Source organism: Phaethon aethereus (genome assembly GCF_964289735.1).
Source record: "Phaethon aethereus genome assembly, chromosome: 5".
Classification (NCBI taxonomy): Eukaryota; Metazoa; Chordata; class Aves; order Phaethontiformes; family Phaethontidae; genus Phaethon; species Phaethon aethereus.
The window spans coordinates 71,908,317-71,931,312 of record NC_138579.1 but is presented as its reverse complement, the minus strand read 5'-3'; the positions used below and the strand labels follow the sequence as shown (position 1 = coordinate 71,931,312).

Sequence of the window (22,996 nt, the reverse complement as noted above, 5' to 3'; positions counted from 1 at the left end):
AACGCCTCCGGAGCTGAGGGACTTTGTCCTGCCGTCATCTGTCAACTCAAGAGCCCACGGGGCCCCCAAAGCCCCCGTGCTTTCTGCCAGCAGTGCGGGGTGGGGTGCTCACCCCTCAGCCAAGGAGGCGGCTGCAGCGACCAGCTCTCTGCTCGTCCTGCGGACAGAAGAGCCGCCGGTAGCCCTGAGTGTGTCCCAGGACAAGGACAGACACGGGTTGCTCACCCTTTTATCACCCCTGCCTTTGGCATGGCCTCGGGAGTGGGAAGAGGGACACAGAGGAACACAAAGGGACACAAAGGGGAGGGAAGAGCCTGGCCATGCCTTGGCATCCTCCCTGGGGTGGACAAGCAAATGCGACTCGTTCCTCCACAGCCAGAGCAAGGTGACCGGGCGAACACCTCGGCCTCTGCCCCTAGTCCGGGAGGGGAGTGCTCAAGCCACGTGAAGGGGAGGAGAGGCGATGCGGGGCATCTCTCCCCTCCTGATGACTGCTGCTATTGGTGAAGCGGGCAGAGCGGAGGCAGCCTTGCCGTCTCCCTTTGCAGCAGGGCTGTACAGGCACTGGGTGAGCTTGAATGAGGGGAGCGAGTCCTGTCCCTGAGCCAGCACCAAACATTCGAGCTTCTCCAGTACTCGGGATGTTGCCTCAGCTGGTGATCGCGGGGGGAGATCCTCCGGTATCAGTGACTTGGGATTTTGTAATTTTGCTTCACCCTGGCTCTGTGCCTTTCCCCTGACGTCTCTGTCCCCGTTGGCCCACCCGGCTGGAAAGCAATTTCCGCTGCTGATGTCCTCCCACTTGCAGGTTCCCCATCAGAGCATCCATGTGAACTTCAGCCTTGGCTGAAGAGGAAAGGGTTTTCCTCCCAGCTTCGCTTCTGATCCCCACTCAGTAAAATCCTCCCTTCCCTACTGTGTCGTCTCAGCGTAGCTGGGGCACGACACAGAATACTATGCAACAGCGGGGAAGTCCAGACTGCTCACCGTGTCCTAGGGCCAGTTACATCTCTTCTGTAGGGTCATGGAGCTCTTCTCTGAAGCTGAAGATGCTTCCTATTGGGGACTTGTCCAGGGATGGGAGCAAGGGCACGGGGGCCAACACGGACCCGCAGGCGGATCACCAGGCTGGGGACAGATTTAAAAACATGAGGCAGCAGTAGTCGGGCTCTGAAATAGGCAGGCAGGCCCCTTAATCAGTAGCCGGATCTGTCTGCTGCCGGTGAATTCAAGCTTTCCAAGTGACAGCTCTAATCATTGTAATTCTGAAAGAATTATTGCAAGGGCATGGAGAGGAAACATCTCTATTTTTCTTCTATTTTTATGAGCATATGATAGAACTTTGATATGAAATTATGTGTTTTGCTGTATGCCTCGGTATTTACGGCCAGGTTCCAAGCCAGCCGAGGTTAGTGGAAAGACTGCTACTAACCTCAGCAGCCACTGGCCCAGACCCATCACCAGGCATTTTCTTTCTTGGTTTGCGTCCATTTTGCGCGCAGAAAAAACAGGGGGGAAAAAAACGCCTTCACATGTCAAACCAGATGAAAATCCATCTGCAAAACCACAGAAAATATCAGGGAATGATACCACATTTGAAAACTTTGTAGGTTTAACATCTACGGCGTCATTTAGACTCCTATTCTTCTGCGGCTCTTGAAATTTCCACCCACTTTGGTTGTTTGTAAGAACAGCTAATATCTCCAGGCAATCGGGCTGGGATTATTATAATTGTTGTTCATGTGTGTGGAGTGACTGACGCAGATGTTTTTACAATGGATGCTTTATAATATGACAAAATACTTTCAAACTAAGTAGGCAGCATCGTTTGCATGAAGGACAGCTTCCAAAATATCCACCATCAATCTTCCCCTTTCTGCCCGCTGCCTCTGTGCGTGCCCCGCTCCCCCCGAGAGGCATCAGCAAGCTGCGAAAACGCCGTTTCTCACACGCAAGGCCACAACAGAGTCTGAAAATCCAAAACAAGGCCCAGCACAGGGCTCTGAACTAATGAACTCCAGTGCCACCCTGCCAGGAAGAGCTGCTCTGCGGACAGCACACTCCCTGGTTATTTATCTTGTGTGCTTCACTGCCATAGCGACGGCGGCCGCGAGCGGCACGGAGCTCTTTCCTCACATTATGGCTTGACTGTCTTGTCTATACCCCTGCACAAGCAAGGGCAAAGGCCAGGACAGGGTGGGCCGCCCCCCTGCTCACCTCCTTGCACCCCTGCCCCGTGGGTGGCGGCTGGGAGGGCACAGACCAGCCTGCAGCAGGGGTTCGGTCCCGCTGCCTTGTGTGCTCCAAAGCCTGGGGGCTGCGTTTAGCAAAATCCCACGTGGAACTCCATTTTGCAATAAACCATGAGCTGCCAGACCTCTGGCCAGCGCAGAGGCACCACTGCTAGAGAAGGGCTGAGAGAGATGACCAGGGCCACACCAGGAAGGCCATGGCGGTGGGGGTCTGCAATAGGCGCTTCCCCAGCACCCAGCGCTCACCCCCACAGCGCCCTGGCCCCTCTGGCACCCGCAGCCTCCGGCCGCAAGGAGCCCCTCGGCTGCCTCCAGCCACGACAGCGGGGCCTCGCCCCGGTGCGGCGCGATGCGATGCCGCGGGGTGGGCGTCGGCCGCGCCCGCCATGGCCGCTGAGCCACCTCCCCTGAGCCAGCAGCCCCGCCCGCGCGCCCTTCCCGCCACAGCCCATGCCGCGCCGCCATTGGCTGGCAGGGTGCGATTGGCTGGCAGGTGGACCAATGGCGAGACCGTTAGTGGGCGGGGCGAGCCATCGGGCACGCTAGGCGGCGGACGCGAGGCGCGTGCTGGCTGCGAGGAAGGCGAGCGGCCGCGTCCACGCGTGGCCGCCCGGTACCAGCCCCGTCTTCTCCTCGGCCTCAGGCCCCCGAGGATCTCGGCGGAGCCTCCAGCCCCCGCCGGCAGGTACGCGGTGGGCCCGGGTCTGCCCGCCCGCAGCGGGGGGCGAGGGCCGGGCCGGGGTCCGGCGGCCGCGCCTCAGACCGGCGGCGGGCTGAGGGGCAGGCGGCGGGCTCCAAACCCGCCTGTTCCTTCCCCAGAATCGCCGTGGCCGGTGCCCTCTGGTGGCCGAGCGGAGCCCCAGAGGTTGGCGGGGACGCGTGTGGCGTTGCACAGCCTGGTAGGGCCCGGCGTGGCCGTTGCGTGGGCGTTTGGGCCTTGGCACGGCTGCGTAGGTCATTGCATGGGCACGCGCCGTGTTGCACGGACAGCGGAAGGACATGCAGGCTCCCCCACAGGCGTGCAGGCCTTTGCACGGCTGTGTGGGCCATTGCACAGACAGACGGGGCTTTGCACAGTTGCGGGGCTGCACAGCTGATACAAAACACACCTGCACCCATGCTCCTGCGCAGGCCCCGCTGTGTCCCAGTCCCAAACCACTCAGGCCAGTCTGAAGTGGGGGAGGTGGGTGCTGATCCTCAGCACTGTGCTGTCTCCACAGGGTGCCCATGGGCTCTCCGTCGGCCACCCCAAGGCTGCTGTACCGCAGCACTCGCCTGCTCCGCACAGCCTTCCAGCACCTCCACCAGCAGCAGCAGCAAGCGGATGTCTTCTGCGATGTGGCCCTGCAAGCTGAAGGTGAGCAGGCAGCATGGCCCACAGCAGTGCCAGTGCCCTCAGGGACCTGGGGGCAGTATCCCTACAACCCCCCAGGGAGGATGGAAAAGAGCAGGGGGGGCTCAGGGCAGTGACGGCCGCTGTTGCATTACAGGCGAGGCAGTGGTGGCCCACTGCTGTGTCCTCTCTGTCTGCAGCCCCTTCTTCATGGAGCAGCTTGGCCGGGAGCTACCCCCCCGGGGTCGCAGGGTGGTGCTGGAGCTGGGGGGGCTGAAGATCGGGGTGCTGCGCAAGCTGGTGCGCTTCCTCTACACCGCCGAGCTGGAGGCCACGCAGGAGGAGGCACAGGAGGTGCTGGCAGCTGCCCGCCGCCTCCGTGTCACGGAGCTTGAGTCGCTGCAACTCCGGGGGGGATGCCTGGTGAGGCTGGGACCCCCACGGCAGCTCAACCGCTCCTGCCTGCGTGCCCCCCAGCAGGGCTCCCCCGTGGTGGGGGGTGGCAGGGCTGAGCCTGGTGGTGCTGGCAGCCCACTGGGGAGCACCAGTGTTGTGCCACGGGAGCGGCCATGCGCTCCGGGGACCACACACCCCAGCCCTGTGGGACGGGTGAAACTGCGGAAGGTGGAGAGTGGGGGGTGCTGGGAGGTGGTGCGGGAGAGACAGCCCCCCACTGTGCCTGGCACTGTGGCAGCAGGCGATGGCAGGGTGATGGAACCACAGCCCCCACTGCACATGGGCGCACTGGGGCGAGCAGGCAGGCGCTGCCCCCGCCGGCAGTCCCCTCGGGTGGCCTGGAGGAAGCAGGGCCAGGTGCCCCCCACACCCCAGCAGGGCTGCGGGCAGATGGTGCCGCCGAGGAACCGCGCAGGTGACCCCGAGGAGGTAGATGTGGGGACAGCAGAGCCGTGCCTGCCCCCTGGCACCATTTGTGTCTGGCCCTGCCCCTCGTCCGAGTCGGATGAGGAGGTGGATGTCCTCACCTAGGGGGGCTGGCTCTGCCTCCCCGCCACTGCCTGCCCTCAGGGCAATGCAGGCAGGGCTGCCTTCCCCCCAGGCAAAGAGGCCGCATGAGGCCCAGGCTGCGCCACACTGAAATAAAGTGCTGGGGCTGGCTACGCTGTGGGGCTGCTGAGCTTTATTGGGGAGTAGCAGGAGGACAAGGAGGGGTGTGGGGAGAGGCGAGGGGTCTGGCAGTGGCTGCCTGCGGCGGAGCTGCAGTGTCGGAGACGGGACTGGGCTGGCAGGTGCCCCCCACTTCATCTCGCCTCTTCATGGATGCTCACGCTGCAGGTGCCGGTCTCGGCCTGGCTGTGGGGAGAGGGCAGTTGGTACAGGGTCCCTGTCGCGTCCCCGTCTCTGTCCCCGCTCACCTAGCCACCGCCTCTACGCCAAGCTGCTCTTCAGGGCTTCCACCACTGCCTCTGGCTGGGGGAACTTCAGCTTGCGGGGGGGCCCCTTCGCAATGCCGCTCCACAGCTCCACGGCTGGGGAGGACACGGGGGGATGGGTCAGGGGGGGCGGGGAGCCCCCCGCCGCCCCCTCGGCCCCAGCACTCACTGCTGCCGTCCTCCTTCACCAGGGACACCTCGAAGCTGCTCCTGCGCGGCGGCCGCGGGTTGATGTCCACGGGGAGGTGGGCCACGGCCCCGCGCAGGGCCTCGCTCACTGCTGCCGCGTTGCGCCCGAACACCCGTCAGCTCTTGCTGGGGGGACGCGGGGGGGGTCAGCGCCGGTGTCCATCCCGGGCCGCCCCCCCGCCCGGTCCCGGCGGCGCCGGCCGGCTCACCAGTGCTCGATGACGACGCGGGGGCCGCTGCCCCCGTACTGGGCGCGCGCCTGCTTCTGCGGGCCACCGGCCGGCTCCGGTGCCTCGGCCGCCGCCGGCTGCGGAGCCTCGCGCTTCCTCCGGCGGGGAGCCATCCTGCGCGGAGGCTGCCCGGGGTCCCGCTACGGGGGGCGGAAGGGGGGTCCTCGCTGGGATCCGGCCCTGGGGGGTGGAAGGGGGGTGTCGAGGATGCCGCCGCGGGGCTAGGGCAGGGGCCAGGAAGAGGGACCCGAGGCCCGCTCCGAGGGGACGCAGCCCGGGGCCCGCAGCGGCCGCGCCGCCGCCTACCTGCCGCGCCGCGCCGACCGCGTGCCGGGCCCGCCGCGCCTGCGCGCCACTCGGGTGAGCCGCCGGGGGGGGGGGGGGGGGGAAGGGGAGGAGTCGGCGGCTGAACGGGGCTCCGGCGCCCGCGGGCCGGGGTACCGACCGTCCCCGCTCCTGCCCGCCGCACGGCCCGCCTGGCCCTTGGCGAGTCAACGGCGGCGGGACGGCCTGGGCCGCGGGAATAGCACCCGCTCACACACCCCCTCCCGGCAGGGTCAATGGTTCCGCCCGCGCCCCCAGCGAATCAGCGCGGCGCCTGCGCGGCGGTCCCGTCCCCGCCGGCCCCGTTCGCCCGCGGATACGCGCACGGACACGGGCACGGACACGGGCACGGGCAGTTTATTGTCAGCAATGAGGATGAGCGTTAACCGAGGGCGGGGTCTGTCCTACTGCTCTGCCCGGCCCTGCCCGCACCGCGGTCCTGCCCGCACGGGGCCCTGGGGGGCCCTGCGAGCCCGGGACCTGCCCCCAGCAGGCCCGGGGAGGCACACAGGTCCAGTGGGGCCGGTGCCACCAGGGTAATGGTGACATGGTGATGGGTGACAGCACCGGGCAGCTTCTACTTGTCCTTCTTGGTCTCCCCGGCCAGAGAGCTGGCAGCGGCCTGCCCACTGGGGAACTCCTCGGTCCCCTCCTCCCGTGGCTTTGGCTGCTTCTTGGCCTTCTGGTAGAGCTCGTTGAGGTTGAACTCCCGGATCACATTTTCCTGTGGCCAAGAGGCAGTGTCAGCATCCCCAGCGTTCCCCGCAGCCCCCCCTGCCCTTCCCAGGGCACAGGCTGGCTGCTGAGCCCCATCCTGCCCCACATGCCAGGGACAGAGGGCTGGACTGTACCCCCTACCTCGGAGAAGGTCCAGGACACCGCCCGGCCCTTCTTGTCGATCTGTGGCCGGCGCATGATCTCTGTCCCGCCCTGGAAGAGGATGAGGGTGGGCAGCTGCTTGGTGAGGGGTGAGGTGCTGACCTTGTACCTGTGGCAGGAGGGGGAGAGGCTGACTATGACCCCCAGGCAGCCAGAGAGAGCCAGGGGGCTCCCAGGGACCCTGCCCCAGCATAAGCCCTGCTGCCCAGGCCATCTCCCCCCAGACCTGGTGCTGACGTCCGTGTACCGGCCAACATCCACCTTCCCGAAGTGCAGCCCCGAGCAGTTGTACCTGGCGAGGACGGTGACATGTGGCTGTGAGCATGGCAGGTGACTGCAGGGCTGGGCGTGAGCCCTGGTCCCAGCCCCAGCACTTGCCAAGGCCCCCAGGGGGCACCACTCACTTGAGAGAGAGGTCAGCGAAGATGGGGGCGAAGGACTGGCACTCGCTGGACCAGTTGGCGAAGAACTCAACAATCCAGGTCACCCGCTTGTCACGGTCCAGCTCCTCCTGCCGCAGAGGTGTGGGGCTCAGCGGGGGACGACAGGCAGAGCCCCCCCAGCATGCCCTGGGGAGGGGATACTCACATCTATGGTCTTGTCGCTGAAATACTTGATGTACTCGGGGCCCATGTAGAGGGGCGGCTTGCAGGTCATCAGGAAGACTGCAACAACAGCGCCCCTGAGCCCCCTGTGCTACTCCAGTGCCCAGAAGGCCCAGGCTGTGTTTGGGATGAGGCTCCTCCTTTCCCAGAGCAGCCTGGGGGAACCAAGGCAGAGGGAGCCTTGGGGCAGGCAGAGCCCCCCCTCGCCCACCACTGCCCCCGGGGACTCCTTACAGCCACAGCCTCCTCCCACAACGAAGGCCAAAGGTCAACCCCAGGGCAAAAGGGAGCTCTGGCCCCTCCAGTTGGGTGGTGTGAAGGGCAGGCAGGGGCAGCAGGTGCTAGGGGCAGGCTGAGCCATGCCAAGGAGGCACCACTGCTGCCCCCGGTGCCATGGTTTCCCCCCGGCAGGTCTCACCTATGCAGAGCGTGAGGTAGAGCAGGCCCATGCGGATGTCGAGGCGGAAGAAGAGGATGGCATTTGCCACTTTGCTGAACATGAAGATGTTCCCGATGTGCTGCTCCACAGTGACTGGGGAAAGGAGAGAGGTAGAGCAGAGGGGACCAGATCCCCCCAGAAGACCAGGGGGGATCCTGAGGGAGGGCCAGATCTGGTCCTCCAAATCCCAACCTATCCAGGTCCTTGGGGGAAGCCCCATAAGCAGCCCCACAGCCCATCACACCCACCCCACAACACAGGCCCCAACTTACTGGAGCGTCGGTTCTTCATCATCACGATGGCACTGAGGAACATGAGGATCTCCACCTCCCGCTGGGACAGGAGAAACAGCATGAGCACAAGGCACCCATGGGACCCTGCAGCTGCCCAGCACTGCCAGCCTGCAGAACCTGGGAGTGGCCACCGGCGCCGGCTGCAGCCATACTGCCCTCCCACAGTCAGGCTGCTCCTGGCCCAGCCTGGCACAGGGACAAGTGGCTGTGCCAGGCCCTGCCGGGCCCAAGTCCTTGCCAGTTTCCCTGCCTCCTCCTGGAGCTCCTCTCCCTCCTGAATCCTGAGTGAGAGACAGCATGGAGAGGGGGCTGCCCCTGCAGTGACAGGCACAGTCTCCCATCCTCACCGGTGCCTGGGGAACCCCTCAGCAGCGGGAAGGCACTAGCAGAGCAACGCCACTGGATACTGCCCCCTCTCCCCAGCAGGGCCGGGGATGCAGACCCAGAGGAGAGCCCACCGCAGGGGTGCAGTGATTGGAAGGAGGCCGGACCCAAGGGGTCACGCCCAGCAGGAGGGGAGGGCAGGAGAGGAGCCAGGCCCGGAGAGTGCAGGCCCAGAGGAAGGCCAGGCCCGAGGATGCGGGGGTGGGCCGGGGCCGTGCCAGGGCAGCAGCAGGCCGAGCCGCCTCACCCAGTCGAAGTCGCAGGGGTTGCCATCCTCCCGCTGGGAAGGCAGCCCTTGGCAGAGCGGCGGGACCTTGCGGACAAGCAGGAAGGCGGTGGCGAGCAGCGCGGAGAGCGGGTAGTAGGGCCGCGCCAGCCAGCGGCACAGCCCCGGCACCGAGTACAGCAGCGCCAGCAGCGGCGCCACCACCGCCATCTTCGCCTCCGCTCTCCCGGCCGCCGTACGGCCGCCCCCGCTCCTATTGGGCTGCTCCTCTGCGGGAGGCGTAACTTCTTCCGCGCTGGCCAATGGCGAGCGATACTGTCAAAGCACTTCCCACACCCCGGCGGACCAATGAGAGGGGACGAGATAAGTGGCCAATCAGAAAGTTGGGACCGAGTCTCCCTTAGCAACCGGGGCAGTGGGCGGGGCCTGGGCGGTGCTTGGCCAATCGCGGCGGGGAGGGGCGGCGGTCCGGCCCCGTGCGGGGCACGCCGGGAAGATGGAGAACTTCTCGGCGCTCTTCGGCGGGGCCGAGCCGCCGCCCGCCGCCGCCGCCGCCGCCCTGGGCTTCGGAACTGCCAAGGCGCCGGGCGCCGGGGCGGCGCCGCCCCCCGCTGCTGCCGCGCCGCCGCCGGGAGACGACGCGGCCCGTAAGGCCGCCGCCGGCCCCTTCTACCTGCTGCGAGAGCTACCAGGTGTGGGGCGGGGCCACGAGGCGGGGGCGGGTGCCGCGCGCGACCAATCGGCGCGGCGGAACGGGGGCGCGGCGGTAACTGGCGGCGCGACGGGCCAATGAGGGCAGAGGGTGGTGGGCGGGGAAGTGCGAACTGACAGCGCGGCAGGCCAATGAACCTGTAGGGGGCGGGGCCTAGCAGCTCGCCGTCGAGTAGGGAAATGGGGCCTTAGGGGGGCCGAGCCGGGGAGCGGGGCCGGAGGGTCCCGGTGCTGGGGTGAGGAAGAGGATCGAGACTGGGGGTCCCCAGTGCTGGGGCAGGGGAGGGGCGCGGGGCCGGAGGGTCCCTGATGGCGGGGCAGGGGGCTGGGCCCGGCTGGGCAGCAGCACCATTCCATCCCCTCCGTGCGGCGGGCGACTGGCGCAGGCACCACAGAGCTGACGGGCAGCACCAACCTGATCACGCACTACAACCTGGAGCACGCCTACAACAAGTTCTGCGGGAAGAAGGTGAAGGAGAAGCTCAGCAACTTCCTCCCTGACCTGCCCGGCATGATCGACCTGCCCGGCTCCCACGACAACAGCAGCCTGCGCTCCCTCATTGAGAAGCCTCCCATCTGCGGCAGCTCCTTCACCCCCCTCACCGGCACCATGCTGACGGGCTTCCGCCTCCACGCTGGCCCGGTGAGCCCGGGGCTGAGAGCCGGGGGGTGGCCTCTTGGGTTGGAGGCAGCAGGGCGGGAGGTATCTGGCCTGGCCTGACCCGCCCCATCTCCTCTCCCCAGCTGCCCGAGCAGTGCCGGCTGATGCACATCCAGCCGCCCAAGAAGAAGAACAAGCACAAGCACAAGCAGAGCCGCACCCAGGACCCCGTCCCCCCAGGTAAGGGGCGGCGCCTCGTTGCCACAACCGCCCCCTCTTCCATCCGGCCTCCGGGGATGGCCGACTCATCCAGCGCTCTCATTTCTCCAGAAACCCCCTCGGATTCTGACCACAAGAAGAAAAAGAAGAAAAAAGAGGAGGATCCGGAACGGAAGAGGAAGAAGAAAGAGAAGAAGAAAAAGAAGGTGGGTGGGGAGAGCTGGGGTCTGATTCTGTGCCCACCCTAGGGGCCGGGTGGGAGCACGCTGGGCCCAGGCAGCAGCAGGGCAGGGAGCCAGCGGGCACCCCACGGCTGCTGCTGTCGAGCAGGAGGTCTCACGTGATACGTGTCTGTCCTTCCTCCACAGAACCGGCACAGCCCAGAGCACCCAGGGGTGGGCAGCTCCCAGGCCAGCAGCAGCAGCAGCTTGCGGTGAGCCCGTGCCAGCGCCGCGCCGGGGATCCCCCAGCTGACAGGAATGGCCCTGACTGACCTGGGAGGGACTCATCCTTGTGCAGCACGTGGCAGGGGGGCTCGGGCTGGCCTGTCGTCCCCCCCGGCAGAGAGGACACCCCCACAGCCCCCCGCTTGTGTTGTGCAGCCAGCCGGGACCAGGAGACGCAGACTCTGCTGGCACTAGGGTCACCAGCCTCAGCCTTTTATACCAAAAGAACCTGGTGCGTCGGGGCCTCTCTTTTATAGTCACCTTTTAATTAAAGTCTCTGCTCTGAGGAGGGGCTGGTGGCAATGGCTGCTGCAACCCTCAGCCATCACGGCGAGGAGCCGAGACTGGGGGACCCCACAGGGCACGGGCGACCGGCATTGCCCCAGTATGCTGCGGCATGGGCCGGAGGATCGTGGCTGAGCTCCCACCCCAGCTCTCAGCCCTTTCTCCCACCTGAGCAGCAGGGGTGAGGTGGGCTCCAGTCATGGCTTTGGTGGCTGGGCTGGGACGAGGGGTCTGTGCTCCTCTGCCCTCACCTCCCAGGCCTGGTGAGGACAGGCGTGACCCTGGAGAGGCACCGCGTCCCCACGTGGTGGTAGCTGCTGGCAGAGGGCCCAGGGCTGCTGTCACAGGCACCAGGAGCTCCAGCCGCAGTCGCGGCATGATGCCAAGGTCCTCCTTGGGTCCCGGCGTCTTGTGCCAGAGCCTCAGCCTCACCAGCTCCCGTGACACCTTCCCCAGAGCCGCTTTCCTCACGCCCTGAAAAAAACTTACCTTCTGTGGGAGCAGAGTTTGCTGAAAAGCACCCTGAGGCGATACCTCCCTGAAACGGGGCCGGGCTCAGCTCTCCTCAGGCCCCCTTTCCTCTCCCCCTTGAGAGAGGGAAGGCTGAGACCCCGAAGGACAGGAGCCCTGGGGGGGTTCTCCGTCCCTGGACGCTAAACAAAGCACACGCATGCCCGCTGGGGTGGCTCATTAAATATCCTTTTATTCCTCATTTTTAAAATGGCTAATAATAATTAAAAAAACCAATGGCGTGGCTCTGCAGAGGCCACAGGAGAGATATTGCCGTAGAGAAAGAGTCAAGTAGTGCCTGAAGTTTTGTGGGCCCCTGCACAGGGTGGTTTGCCCAGGCAGGGGCGGGGGACAGGGAGCGCTGGGCTCCTTGGCTGTGTGTTTTTGGCATGTGATGAGAAAATATTGCTTTATAGGGATGCATCCCACTGGCCTTCCTCTTCCCCCAACAGAAATAAACACAACCGTGTGACAGCAAGAGAACCCTATCAGACCCATTTAAAAAAACAAAACAAAACAGAAGCAACAAAAACAACGAACACCCCACCCCACCCCAGCCCAAACCCTGGGAAGATGTTGTAAAAAGAGCAAAAATCACAAGTGGGGAAAGGCTGGAGCCCGCGAGCGTTTCTCTGCACCAGCCGGCACCTGCACGTGCCAGCTCACGGGTGGGTTTGGGGAGGCGCGTGGGAGGGGACTGCCCCTCGCCTTTCCTCCTCCCTGGGCTGCGGCGGCCGCAGCAGAGTGGGCTGGAGGCTGCACAAGCAGAGAGCCGGGGAGGAGAGCATCCTTGGCTGAAAGCACCTTGACTTTCGGCAGGGGCCAGGGCAGCCCAGCGGGGCGCCCACCACCCCACGGCCCTGCTGGCCCCGCTTCGGGCAGGAGAGCGACACCAGGTGCCGGCCCCGGCTCGTCCCGCAAACGCAGGAGGCGGCCCCGGCCCCACATCTTTCCTTTGGGGATGGTGACAAGGTGGGGGCCCGGGCCCTGGGCAGGGAATGGGTAGTTTCTTCCTCTCTCTGGGCAAGATATATAATTTCTGCTTTTTTTTTTTTTAATAGTTATATTTATATATAGATATTTATATATACACACACCTGGTAACTCAGAAAGAGAAAAAAAATAGAATCCGTAACAATAATAATAAAAAAAAGTATTCTGGTTTAAAAACAATCCATTCCTACCACGCTAGGCGAGCAATTGATTGCACAAGGCCCACAAGTGGCTGGCCCAGCCAAGATGGTGCCGGGGCGCGGGGCTGCAGGATGCGGCCCCCCGCGCCCCCTGCGCCTGGCCGGGGCGGCTGCCGGCAGCAGTCCTCGGCAGGCGGAGGAAGAGCAGCCCCGCTCGGGTGTGTGTCAGCCCCCCAAGTCCCGGGGAGGGGTGGAGAAAGGGAAAAGCAGTGGGGGCCGCTGGCCCATCTCCCCCCGGTCCGGCGCTCCCCAGAGTCCGCAGAGCGTCCGGCCGCAGAAGGTCCCTCCGGGCCGGCGGGTGCCAGCCGGGGAGGAGGCGAGGGGGCGGGCGGCTCTGCCCCTCATACTGAGATCTCGTAGGTGGTGCCCCCCACGCCCGAGACCTTCTTGACTCCTCCACGGGTGGGGCTGCTGAGGGGCACCTGCCCCGGGCCCGGGGGGGCCGAGCCCAGGCTCTTGGGCTGCCCGTTGGACTTGCTGTAGGCTGTTCTCATCTGCACCTCGTCCCTGGGGAGGGAAGGAAGGACGGACATGGGGTGTGAGGACGGGCGGGGAGCGGGGTGCCGTGGGGAGGGCTTGGGGCGGGGGGAAGGACAGGACTGCAGGGCCTGGGAGGGAGGGAGGGAGCCCAGTGCCAGCGCAGCCACAACCCCGCCTCCCCGGGGACCTCCAGCACCCACATGCCACTCTGGCTCCCTGAGAGGCCCGTGGGGTGTCCCAGGGAGGTGTGGGGAGGCCCCCGCTCTCTTCTGGGAGGACGAGGAGGAGGATTTCCCTCGCCCTGCTCCAGGCTAGGTGCAGCGGCGCTCCCCAGTGAGGGGCGTTCGGCTGCCCGCGGGTGCAGAGGAAGGAGGGCTGGAGGGGGTGGCCAGCAGGGAAGGGTGTGACCGGCCCCGGCTCCGTCCGGGGAGTCCCGGCAAGGCGCTGGGGCAAGGGCCCCCCCCGCAGAGCCGCAGGCCACGCCGTGCGCGAGGCGGCCAGCGCCGGTACTTACTTTGGTGCCAGTAAGGGCTGCAAGGCCACCTCCTCTGTCTCGGGGGCGCTGGCCGGAGACGCTGGTTTTTGGCTGCTGTAAGACATGGATTTGCCCAGGTGGGGGGCGGCGGGCTGCTCGGGGGAGCCCAGGGAGCGCACCCGCAGCGCAGGGGGTGGCTCAGGCTTGCCGAAGCGGGGCGGGGCCGGGCGGGTCAGCGGGTTCTTGCCCAGGGGCGAGCGCTTCGAATCGTCCGAGGAAGAGCTGGTGCGGGGGGCGTTGCTGGAGCCCGGTGTCGACTGGATGCCCGAGTCCGCCAGCCCCGCGTCCTCCTCCCTGCCCGGGGCCGGCGGCTGCTGCAGCAGCTTCTCCCGCTCCTGGATGGAGGCCACAATGTGGCGGGAGAGATTGTCATAGCGCACGGGTGAGGGCTCGCGGGGCGGCGCGTGCTTGGGGGAGACTGCGCCGGCAAAGCGGCCGTGCAGGTCGGTCTCTCTCTGCTGGGCGATGCGGGCCGAGAGGAAGGGCGAGGTGTAACCCACCGGCGGGTCGGGCTCCGGGCCCGCCTGCACCGACTCGAAGTCGGGGCTGTCGGAGGGCGTGAGCAGGCTGTCGTACGACAGGCTGCCGTTGCGCGTCTGGTTGACCAGGCTCTTGTAGGAGGTGGAGGTGGTGCCCTCCGAGCGGATGGACTGGAGGTGGCCCATCTCGAAGCCCGTGCCCTGGGCCGACTTGAGGCTGGAGGAGCGGGAACCGCTGGAGAGGGGGTCGAAGTGAAAGCTCTTGCCGAAGGTGGGCGAGCGGAAGCTCTCAGGCTCCAGGCTCGGCTCCGAGCGGTAGCTGGGCTTGCGGCTGCTCTCACAGATGGAGTTGGGCTCCTTCAGGCTGTTCACTCGGCTCAGCTGAGGGGCAGAGACACAGCGGTCACCCACCGACGCCCACCCCAGGCTTTGCTCGAGGCTGGGTTCCCCCCGTGCCGGGCTCGGCCTTACCTTGGCACTGGTGGAGTGGGGCAGGGCTGCCGAGCTGCTGCTGCTGCTGTAGCCGGGCCGGTACTTGTACATGGTGGGAGTCGGGGGGCTGTCCTTGCCTAGCAAGCTGCTGTCTGCAGGCGGGGAAGAGAGAAAGGCGCTCAGACACATGGCGGCTCCCCGAGGCTGCGCAGGGGAAGGAGTGCCGTGCGGAGCCCTGCCCTCCCTTCCCAAGAACCGACTCGGAGCCTGGGGCGGACAGAGCGGGGAGGCGGAGGTGGAGAGAGGGATGGGCTTGAGGAGAGGCGCACCAGGGGCAGATGAAACAGAGCAGGATGGAAAACGTGTCCCCATGGCAATGTGTTCAGGGCTGGCACTTCCGTGCCCCCACAGTGGCCCCAGCTGGGTGACACCCGGGGTGTGCACCGCACGGAGGTGTCAGCGGGCGCCCGAGCACCCTGCGGGCCTGCTAGGTCACCCCACTGACAGACGTGCCGCAGACCTTCTCCAGGCAGTGGGGCCGGGGGTCCAAGAGAGCTGCAGAAGCCGCCGGCCCACCGCGAGAAGCGGCCGCTTCCAAGCTATGCCCTTCACGTCCCACCTCTCTCACCAAGGCCGCGCAGGCGGCTCCGAGCACTGCTTCGCCGGTGCTCAGGGAAGCGGGGAAAGCGAGTCACGCTGCCGCAAACGTGCTCTCTGCCACCAAGCCAGGCCTGCCACTCCTTCGCCTCCTTTATCGGGGTGAGGCTCCTGCGCCCGCCTGCAGCACGACAGCCTGCAAGCCTGCCCGTCGCTGGCCGGCGCAGCTCACAGCCGCTCCAGACAAGCACCGCGCTGCCTCAGCTCGGCCTCCTGCTCCTCTCCGGCAGAGCAGAGCCGGCTGTAAGCATCCCGCAGGCTTCTCCAAGCACTTGCATATATACCAGCCCAGAGATGGGGGCACCGTCCTGCCCCACAACACGGTGGTGCCGATGTGCTTCGGGTCTGCCCTGCAGCCTGTTCCGCCTACGGCCCTGGCTCCTGGTCTGCCTGGCGCAGCCCTGGGCTCCCCTCCCAGCGGCTGCCCGGCACCCTGCCTGCCTTCCTTACCCTCGGTGGTGGCCAGGGTTAAGTGTGTCCTCAGGCCCGTGTAGCGGCTGAGGTCTGGCTTAGGTGGGGGGGGCGGCTCGGCGTCGGCAGACTGGCTCTCCGTCACCTCCAGGCTTCCTTTGGACTGCAGAGACAAAGCGCAGGGGGGGATCAGAGGGGTGCCAGGGCCTCGGCCCTCCCCTCGGTGGGCAGGGAGCGGGCGGCGGCACTAAGGGGACTCTCACTGCCTCCCGGGCCGTCCGACATACTGAGCGCTCAACGGCGGCACATGCCTCCGGTGCTGGGACGTGCTGAGGAAGGGGGACCTCCAAGGGATGCTGCGAGGGGAAGGGCAGGACGGGGAGGGCAATGGCGGGTGCAAAGCCTCATGTGGTCGCTGCCGCATGGGAGGGACGTGGTTTCCGTCCCGTGGGGACACAGAACAAGACGACACGGAGCGGGATGGGGAATGTGACAAGGCTCACTCGGTTCTTTACTCACGGATGCAGGCTTGCACCCCTGGGCTCCATGGAGGGCCCCAACGCAGGGACCGCTAATCCCCACCTTCCTCACCTTCGTCCTCTTCAGCTCTGTCTGGATACCGTTGTCCATGATCTTGACAGTGATCTGACCGTCTGACACCTCGGGCCGCAAGAAGGGGGGTCGCACCAGCACCGTCTGCTCAGCCTTCGGGCGCCCGAGGTACCTAGGGAGAGGGACGGAAGGAAGGTCAAGGCCTGGAGCTCAGGATGGGGCATTTTGCCCGGGCATTGCAGGGCTGGGGGGCACTGCCACGCTGTGCCAGGCTCACCTGGGGGCCGGGGAGCTGCAGAGGACCCGGCTGACGTTCTTACAGCAACCGTTGGTGAAGGGGTTGACACCACCGCGGAACTTGCCCGTCACCTGCGGGATGAGGAGCATCGCAGCGTACTGGGGTGGGCAGGGACCTGCGGAGGTCTCCGGCCCAGCCAGCCAGGTCAGGCTGCTCAGGGTCTGTCCAGCTCACTCATGACAATCTCCAAGGTTAGAGATACTTGGAGATACTCCCCCTTTTCCAGGTCCCTGTTCCAGGACTGAACTATCCTTGAAGGGGAAGAGTCTCTCCCCAATGTCTAACTGGAAGCTGCCTTGGTTCAAGTTGTGCCCGTCACCTCTTGCCCTCCTGAGAAGAGCCTCCGCCCGGCTCCGTCCTCTCCGCAGCCACCCCTAACAGCAGCAGGAAGATGCCCCGTCTCCAGGCTGCACAGACAAGGTGCTTGCGGCCTCCCCTCACAGGCGTCTTGTGCTCTAGCCCCCACCCACTTCAGTGGCCTTCCCTCGCCTCAACTCAGCCTGTCCATGCCTGTCTTGTCCTGGGGAGCCCCAAACGTGGGGGCCCGACAGGGCCAGCAGCCCTGCAGCACCCCCACAGGCATACCTGTTCGTTGGTAGTACGGCCCCTCGCCACGAGCACCACGTGGAACCCCGTAAGGCCAGCGACGGGAATGAAGAACAAGCCGGCCACGCACATCACCACCATACTATCAGCAGATAGCTAAGGAAGAGCCGCAGCCCTGCTCCAGAGCACGCTGTCCCCAGCCCCACCGACGCCCACCCCCCGGGCCCCACTCCTGCAGCCTCGCAGAGGATACGTGACCGCCATGCGGACGCCGGAGAGCTCCTCCACCTGGTAGAGGACGTAGAGCAGGCCGAAGCCAAACACCCCCATGATGTGCGTGGTGAGCGACAGCAAGAAGAGGAAGAAGTAACGGTAATTGCGCCGCCCGATGCAGTTGTTGACCCAGGGGCAGTGATGGTCAAATTCCTGTCGGTGGGGAGAAGACACAGTGAAGGGCTCCGCTGCCAGGGCTTCCTGCCTGCCCCAGGTATTAAACTCTGCGTGGGAACGAAGAGGCATCGAGACCCGGCAGTTCCTCACCTCCACACAGTTGTCGCAGACGCTGCAGTGGGAGCAGCGCGGCGGCCGGTAGAAGCGGCAGGTTGCACACCATTTCATGCGCACCTGAATGCCCTTGATCTCCACCGTCTTGTAGAGCGGAGCTCGGAAGTCATCCTCCTTGTCCTCGTCCTCCTCAGCTGACAGAGAAACCCCAGCACAGCCACGCGTCAGGGCGCGGGGGAAGGCGACGTCACGGCCTAGCCAGCGTCCTGCCCTGCCGAGCTGGAGATGCCCAGCATCGCCCTCCTCTGTCACCAGGCCCTTCTCACCTGGCACAGGGACTGGCCAGGGACCCCCAAATACAGGCAGCGAAGGCCCTGCCCTGAGCCACAACGCCCGCCTGAGCCCCAGGTACCCGATACGGGGTGCCAGCATTTACGCTGCTTCCGCCACCTGGTCCTGCAGGCTGGACGCTGAACCCACAGCTACCGTCCCCGCAGCGTGTGTCAGCACCCGATCCCACCCGGGCAGGGCACGGAGGGCTTTCCGCAAACCCTTTGGGATCAGGTAATCCTCTTTACCTCAGAGGAAGGGTGGAAAGAGGTAGCTCTACCCGAGACGCTTCCCAGTCTCACCTCGCGGGAATATCCCTGGGTCCATGAAGGTGGCCATACTGAAGTTGGCCAGCACGAAGAGGAAGACGACGGCATTGTAGACAGGAATGACTGGGGAGATGTAGAGGCTGAGGCCTGGGCACCTGTAGGCACAAAAGCAGTGAGACACCCAGGCCCTGTCCCATGGGTTACTCCTCGGGCGCTCCCCGCCGCCCCTCGCATCGCCTCCCCACCGGTTCCGCTCCCACGGAGCCCCAGGCCGGTGTCACCGAGATCCGACGGTGCCCTCGGAGCGAGCGAGGGCTGAGCGGGCACTAACCGCCCTCGCCGAGCCCCACAGCCGTCCCCCCAAGCCACTCCTGCTGTGACTGCTGGTGGCCTGGCCGGGAAGTCCACGTTCCCTGCTCCTGGGCCATATTTCCATGCTCTTGCCCAGGCAGGCAGCTGTGGCGGCTCCCTGCCATCAACTCTTCCTTTCGCCCTCCCGCAGTGCCCTCCACACCTAAACCCGAGCTGCACCCAGGCCCGCTCGGCCCAGGGCACGTTCAGCTGCCCTCCACGGACCGGCCTAACCCCGGCCCCTGGGAGCGCCTGCGGGGTGCTGGTGTGGGAAGCGCCCCGGAAAATCATCACAGAGCAAAACCACCGCTCGCCTCTTGCACCCACAGCCCCGCGGGCGCTGCCAGCACAGGACCCCGCTGCCACAGGGAGCGACCGCAGAGAGCGGGGTGAGCCAGGCCAACGGCACGGGGGACGCCCGGGAGGGATCCGGCCGCAGGCACCCGAGCGTCGCCCTCCACGCACTCCACCCACCGGTGAGCACGGGGGCAGAAGGGAGCCCGCGAGGGGATGCAAAACCAGCAGCAGCTCCAGCGCCTCCAGAGCTGCTCCTGCTCCTCGCGTCCCGGAGCTGGAGCCCAGCCTGGAGACAACTCCCGTGGCGTGCGGGGACCCCATCGCTGCACCGGCCTGCCCCGGCCAGCACCCAGCTCCTCCGTGGGCCTGGGCAAGCGGCCCCGTGGGAGCACAGCCACCGTCCCCCATATCCCGGGCAGGCACGGGCTCAGGACAGCGGGCTTCCCCCTCAGAGGCGCCAGCGTAATACCCTAATCTGCTTTGCTGCTGGGAGTTTAATCCTGCAGATCTAGGACAGCATCTGTCCCTCTCTTCCCCCCGCGGCGATAAGCGCAGAAGGATTTAGGCAGCGGGAGCAGAGAGGGGCAGAGCGCAGGGCTTGGCGGGCAGGGTGACATATGGTGCCAGCGCTGTAATCCCCCACGGCCCCCGAGCAGGTAGAGGTGAAGGGGCAGGCGCTGGTCCCGTCCCCTCCTCCGCCACCACCCACTGCGAGTCAGCCGGGGGACGGGTCCCACCACCGGCGAGGCAGCCCCTGTCCTTGTCATGGCAGCCCCGGGAGCCCTGGCGAGGCTCCAACTGGGAAGGAGCCCTTGCTCCAGGGCTCAGCCCCCAGTTCAGCCCAGTCCAGGGCCAGCAGAGCCCTGAGCGAGGGCGAGGGGGCACCCACCTGCGTGGGGCGGCACGTGAGGGGACAGGGGACAGTGCCAGGTGCAGAGCTGCCTCCAGGCAAGCGGCAGGCAGGAGAGAGGACGGGTCTGGCCGGAGGAGCGGCACCCCTGCCTCGGCACCCAGCTGGCAGCACAGCAGGGACAGGCGGGCAGGGCACACCCAGGCACCGGGCACAGCTCCACACCCCGGCCCTTCCCTGCACCCGGAGAGGGTGGGAAGCAGCCGCGGGACCTGACCTGCGCTGGCCGGGGACAAGGCAGTCCCTGTCCAGGCACAGTGACGAGGGCAAGAGGAGAGTGGGAGGGCAAACCCTCTCGACTTCACAGGACACCCGGCGAGCAGGAGCATGCCGGGAGCCAAGCCCAGCTCTGCCAGCCAGCACACTCCTCCTCCTCCTCCTCCTCCTCCGCCTCCTCCTCCTCCTCCCTCAGCAGCAGCTCTGGGCCCCGGCCCTGCACACTAGACCAGGGCTGCAACTGCAAACTGGCTTCTCCGAAGCCTCGTCCACACCCCCTCCCTGTTCCTCCATGCCGCTCAGGAGTCCCCGAGTGCCCCACCGGGGTGGTAGCCTCGCCCTCCTGGGCACCTTGGGCGATGCCTCCCCACCTCCACGTATCTAGGACAGCATCTCCCGGCATTTCACCAAGAGCTCTCCTCCGGGGTGGGGAGCGGCTCCTTCACAACCCGCACGGCACCAGCCGCGCCGGCTCTGCCGTCTCCTTTGGAAGCCAGCCAGGCAGATTCTCCGCAGAGCAGGCGGCACCAGTGCAGCTGGGACGGGCTGGTGAGGGGAGACGTCTCCAGTCTGCGCCCCGAGACCCTCGGAGCGCAGCTCCAGAGAGGTACAGGACGAATGTGACGTTGCGAGGCCGAGAGCTGAGCAAGGGAAGAACACGCTAGCCACGTCGAGCCCAGCTAGCCCAGCACGACCAGCATTGCTGGGAGCTGGCAGGGGACTGGAAGCCACGCCAGGGGCAAGGAGCTCACACCTCGCCCAGCCTCCCCTTCCCCTCCGATGGGCAGGCTGCCCAGGGGAGGGGGGCCCGTCCCACCCCCGCCCAGCACCGAGCTGCTGCCGGGGCTGCCCCCGGCCACCCACCAGAACAGCACCAGCGAGAAACGTTCAAGTGCTTTAAGTGGTTTGCAGAAAACAAAGGCGAGAGAGTCTCCCAGTCTTGCAGAGTGGAAACTGGTATTTGCAGTGGGGCAGGCTGGCAAGGCAGGGAGCCGGCAGGGCGCTGGCAGCCCCGGGGTACTCACCCAGCAGCCGAAGGAGAGCTGGGCAAGGGGCAAACCGCCCATTCCCCGCCGCAGCCAGGCCCGGGGGCCTTGCCGGCCATGTGGTTCCAAGGAGACGGGTGGCTTCGTTAGCCCCCACCTCTCCATTGCTGCTGTCGTCCTGGTCTCTGAGGGACCTGACAGGGCTGTGCTCTGCCCTCGTGGCGTGGCAGCCCCTTTGGAGGGGTGCTGCTCTCCCCTCCTGCCCTGGGCACCGGACGCAGACGGTGCCAAGGGGAAGGTGGTCTTTCATTATGTCGCCTCGCCCCAGGGAGGGGCAGAGCTGAGCGCCCCAACTGGAGAGGATCCTCCCCGGTTCTGCTCTCCGCCGAGCTGCAGAGGTAAGAGGGGCAGAGGAGAGACTGCTGGAGGAAGGGGGGCAAGGGGGCTCAGATATTTCCAGAAACCCCAAGCAAGCTCCTCCTCTCTCTAGGAAGGCAAAGCCCAGCCCAAATCTTTGCTCGAGAGGACAGAGGGGAGCCAGGGAGACCCGCTGCACGCCAGCCACCCCTGCACAAGGAAATGCCAACAGCAAGGCTGAGCCAAACGTGCAGCCCAGAGCCTCGGAAGACAGCCCTGGCACGGCACGGGAAAGACCGAGCTGCCTCAGCGAAGGCTGGCGCAGAGGAAAAGCTCTGGGGCAGGCAGAGAAGGAAGGACCGGCCTTCCAGCGGGAAGGGAATATCGCTCCCATCATCTCCCACACTGTCTGGGCACCGAGCCCTTCCCAGGGGGAGACACCGCTCCCGCGGGGCGGGACAGCGGCCAGCAGGTCCCCAGCCATGCGAAGGCCTGGCCCTGTCGCTAAGGGAGCACCAGCAGACTCCAGACGCTCGGCACTGAGCGGGACGCAGCCACGGCTTTGAAAGGGCGACCAACGATGCCAATGGGTCCAAGAGAGGAGGCCTGCCTGGGGACATCAATGCCCCCGTGTTCAGCTGCAGCGCGTCCTCCAAGCCCAGCCCCCATTTGGGTGGTCGTCAACCCTAAGGCAGGACCCCGACTACAACAGCCAACCCACCAGCCAGACCCCGCAGGAGGGGGAAAAAGTGAACCTCAGCCTTCAGGAAGGAGACCTGATGGGAGAAGCTGGTGCGGTGCCAGCTTACAACCCCTGTCCTTACCAGCTCTTGCCAGCTGCGTGCAACTGCGCCGGCAGGCTGGCAGGGGCTGCCTGGCACGGAGCGAACTTCACACCCTCAACAACCGGCCAGGGATGCAGAGCCCCCCGGGGTGGGATCCGATGCGCCAGGGCAGGCGGAACACCCTCCCCGGGGACCGTGAGGACCCACAGCTTACGAGGGCAGCCTCTGGTTGAGCACTCCCGCGTCGCAAGGGGGTCCCCTCCCGGCGCTCCCAAGCACGGCAGCCCACCGCCTGCCTGCCTCCCTCCCAGCTCCCTCCACACCCAGGGACCCCCCCTCGCCATGGCAGGGAAGCATGAATCCCCACGGCGTGCAGACCAATACGTTACTCGAACCCACCCGCCGCTGGCATCCGTGCCCGCGGCCCCAAACAGGGCAGTCGCCTCCCCTACATCAACCTCACCCCGCGGGAGGGAACACGGTCCTCTGCAGCGCAGAGGGCAAAGGTGGCTGCCAGTTCCCCAGGGGAACCCTCGTTATCAGAAGCACCGACGTGTTCCTGCCTTTTGCTCTCCCAGACGGAGAGCACGGGGCTGCAGACCCCGCCTCGACGTCCGGCGCAGCCGGGGAGCACGGGCTCCTGCTCTGCGGGGCAGGAGGAGGGAGGCTGCTCGCCATCGCGGCCACGCCGGTCCCGGAGAACTCATCAAGTTCCCTCTCCAGGCTGGGATGCGAAGCACGCCCGCTGCTAGAAGAGCTGTCGAGACTTGTCTCTGGCAGCACATAGAGAAATCAGGGAACCTTGGGCAAACTGAGTCACATCTCGATCCGAGGTGGGCTTTTTGCCACTAGTGGTAGCAGGAGAAGCCCGTCACTCCCCAGCCTGGCTTCTCCTCCCGTCCGCAGGCTCAGAGCCACCCCGCGGCCCCTCGTCCCGGCCCTCTCCTGGGCAAAAGCCTTCCCCACCCCGCCTGCGCCTCTGGACCCCGACCTGCCACGGAGCGAGCGAGGAGGGGCCGGCGCCGTGCCAGGGCCGTGCTCAGCGGGCTGACCCGCTGCCGGAGGGCCGGACTCGCAGCCTCTCCAGCTCT

The 22,996-nt window shown here is 66.1% G+C and overlaps 4 protein-coding genes across 4 annotated transcripts; 1 reads left to right on the top strand and 3 right to left on the bottom strand.

Moving 5' to 3' along the window:
- Positions 1-4,971: 4,971 nt before the first annotated feature.
- On the bottom strand, positions 4,972-5,551 carry SELENOH (selenoprotein H; the record flags this gene model as incomplete). Its single annotated transcript, XM_082000136.1, has 3 exons — positions 5,375-5,551; positions 5,146-5,291; positions 4,972-5,072 (listed from the first exon to the last, which is right to left on the bottom strand). The coding sequence occupies exons 1-3, from the start codon at positions 5,506-5,508 to the stop codon at positions 4,972-4,974; spliced, it is 381 nt and encodes a 126-aa protein (XP_081856262.1). The 5' UTR covers positions 5,509-5,551.
- Positions 5,552-6,102: 551 nt separating this feature from the next.
- On the bottom strand, positions 6,103-8,755 carry TMX2 (thioredoxin related transmembrane protein 2; the record flags this gene model as incomplete). Its single annotated transcript, XM_082000068.1, has 7 exons — positions 6,103-6,443; positions 6,578-6,890; positions 7,003-7,109; positions 7,187-7,263; positions 7,622-7,735; positions 7,915-7,975; positions 8,567-8,755. The coding sequence occupies 7 exons, from the start codon at positions 8,753-8,755 to the stop codon at positions 6,297-6,299; spliced, it is 1,008 nt and encodes a 335-aa protein (XP_081856194.1). The 3' UTR covers positions 6,103-6,296.
- Positions 8,756-9,026: 271 nt separating this feature from the next.
- Positions 9,027-10,840, top strand: MED19 (mediator complex subunit 19). Its single transcript, XM_081999933.1, has 5 exons — positions 9,027-9,237; positions 9,643-9,899; positions 10,001-10,097; positions 10,188-10,282; positions 10,445-10,840. Exons 1-5 carry the CDS (start codon positions 9,042-9,044, stop codon positions 10,511-10,513), a joined length of 714 nt encoding a protein of 237 aa, XP_081856059.1. The 5' UTR covers positions 9,027-9,041; the 3' UTR covers positions 10,514-10,840.
- Positions 10,841-11,556: 716 nt separating this feature from the next.
- ZDHHC5 (zDHHC palmitoyltransferase 5) lies at positions 11,557-18,274 on the bottom strand (the record flags this gene model as incomplete). Its single annotated transcript, XM_081999889.1, has 10 exons — positions 11,557-13,017; positions 13,505-14,385; positions 14,476-14,588; positions 15,544-15,667; positions 16,096-16,228; positions 16,334-16,425; positions 16,940-17,042; positions 17,154-17,326; positions 17,441-17,598; positions 18,037-18,274. Coding segments are annotated over 10 exons (2,181 nt in total), but the record flags the coding sequence as incomplete, so codon positions are not given.
- Between the last annotated feature and the right edge of the window lie 4,722 nt (positions 18,275-22,996).

Excerpts from the sequence above, each read along its gene's own strand:
- MED19 (XM_081999933.1), top strand. The coding sequence starts at position 9,042 with ATGGAGAACTTCTCGGCGCTCTTCGGCGGGGCCGAGCCGCCGCCCGCC. Across the intron at positions 9,900-10,000 it reads TCCGCCTCCACGCTGGCCCG|CTGCCCGAGCAGTGCCGGCT; the intron begins GTGAGCCCGGGG and ends TCCTCTCCCCAG. Across the intron at positions 10,283-10,444 it reads AAGAGAAGAAGAAAAAGAAG|AACCGGCACAGCCCAGAGCA; the intron begins GTGGGTGGGGAG and ends CTTCCTCCACAG.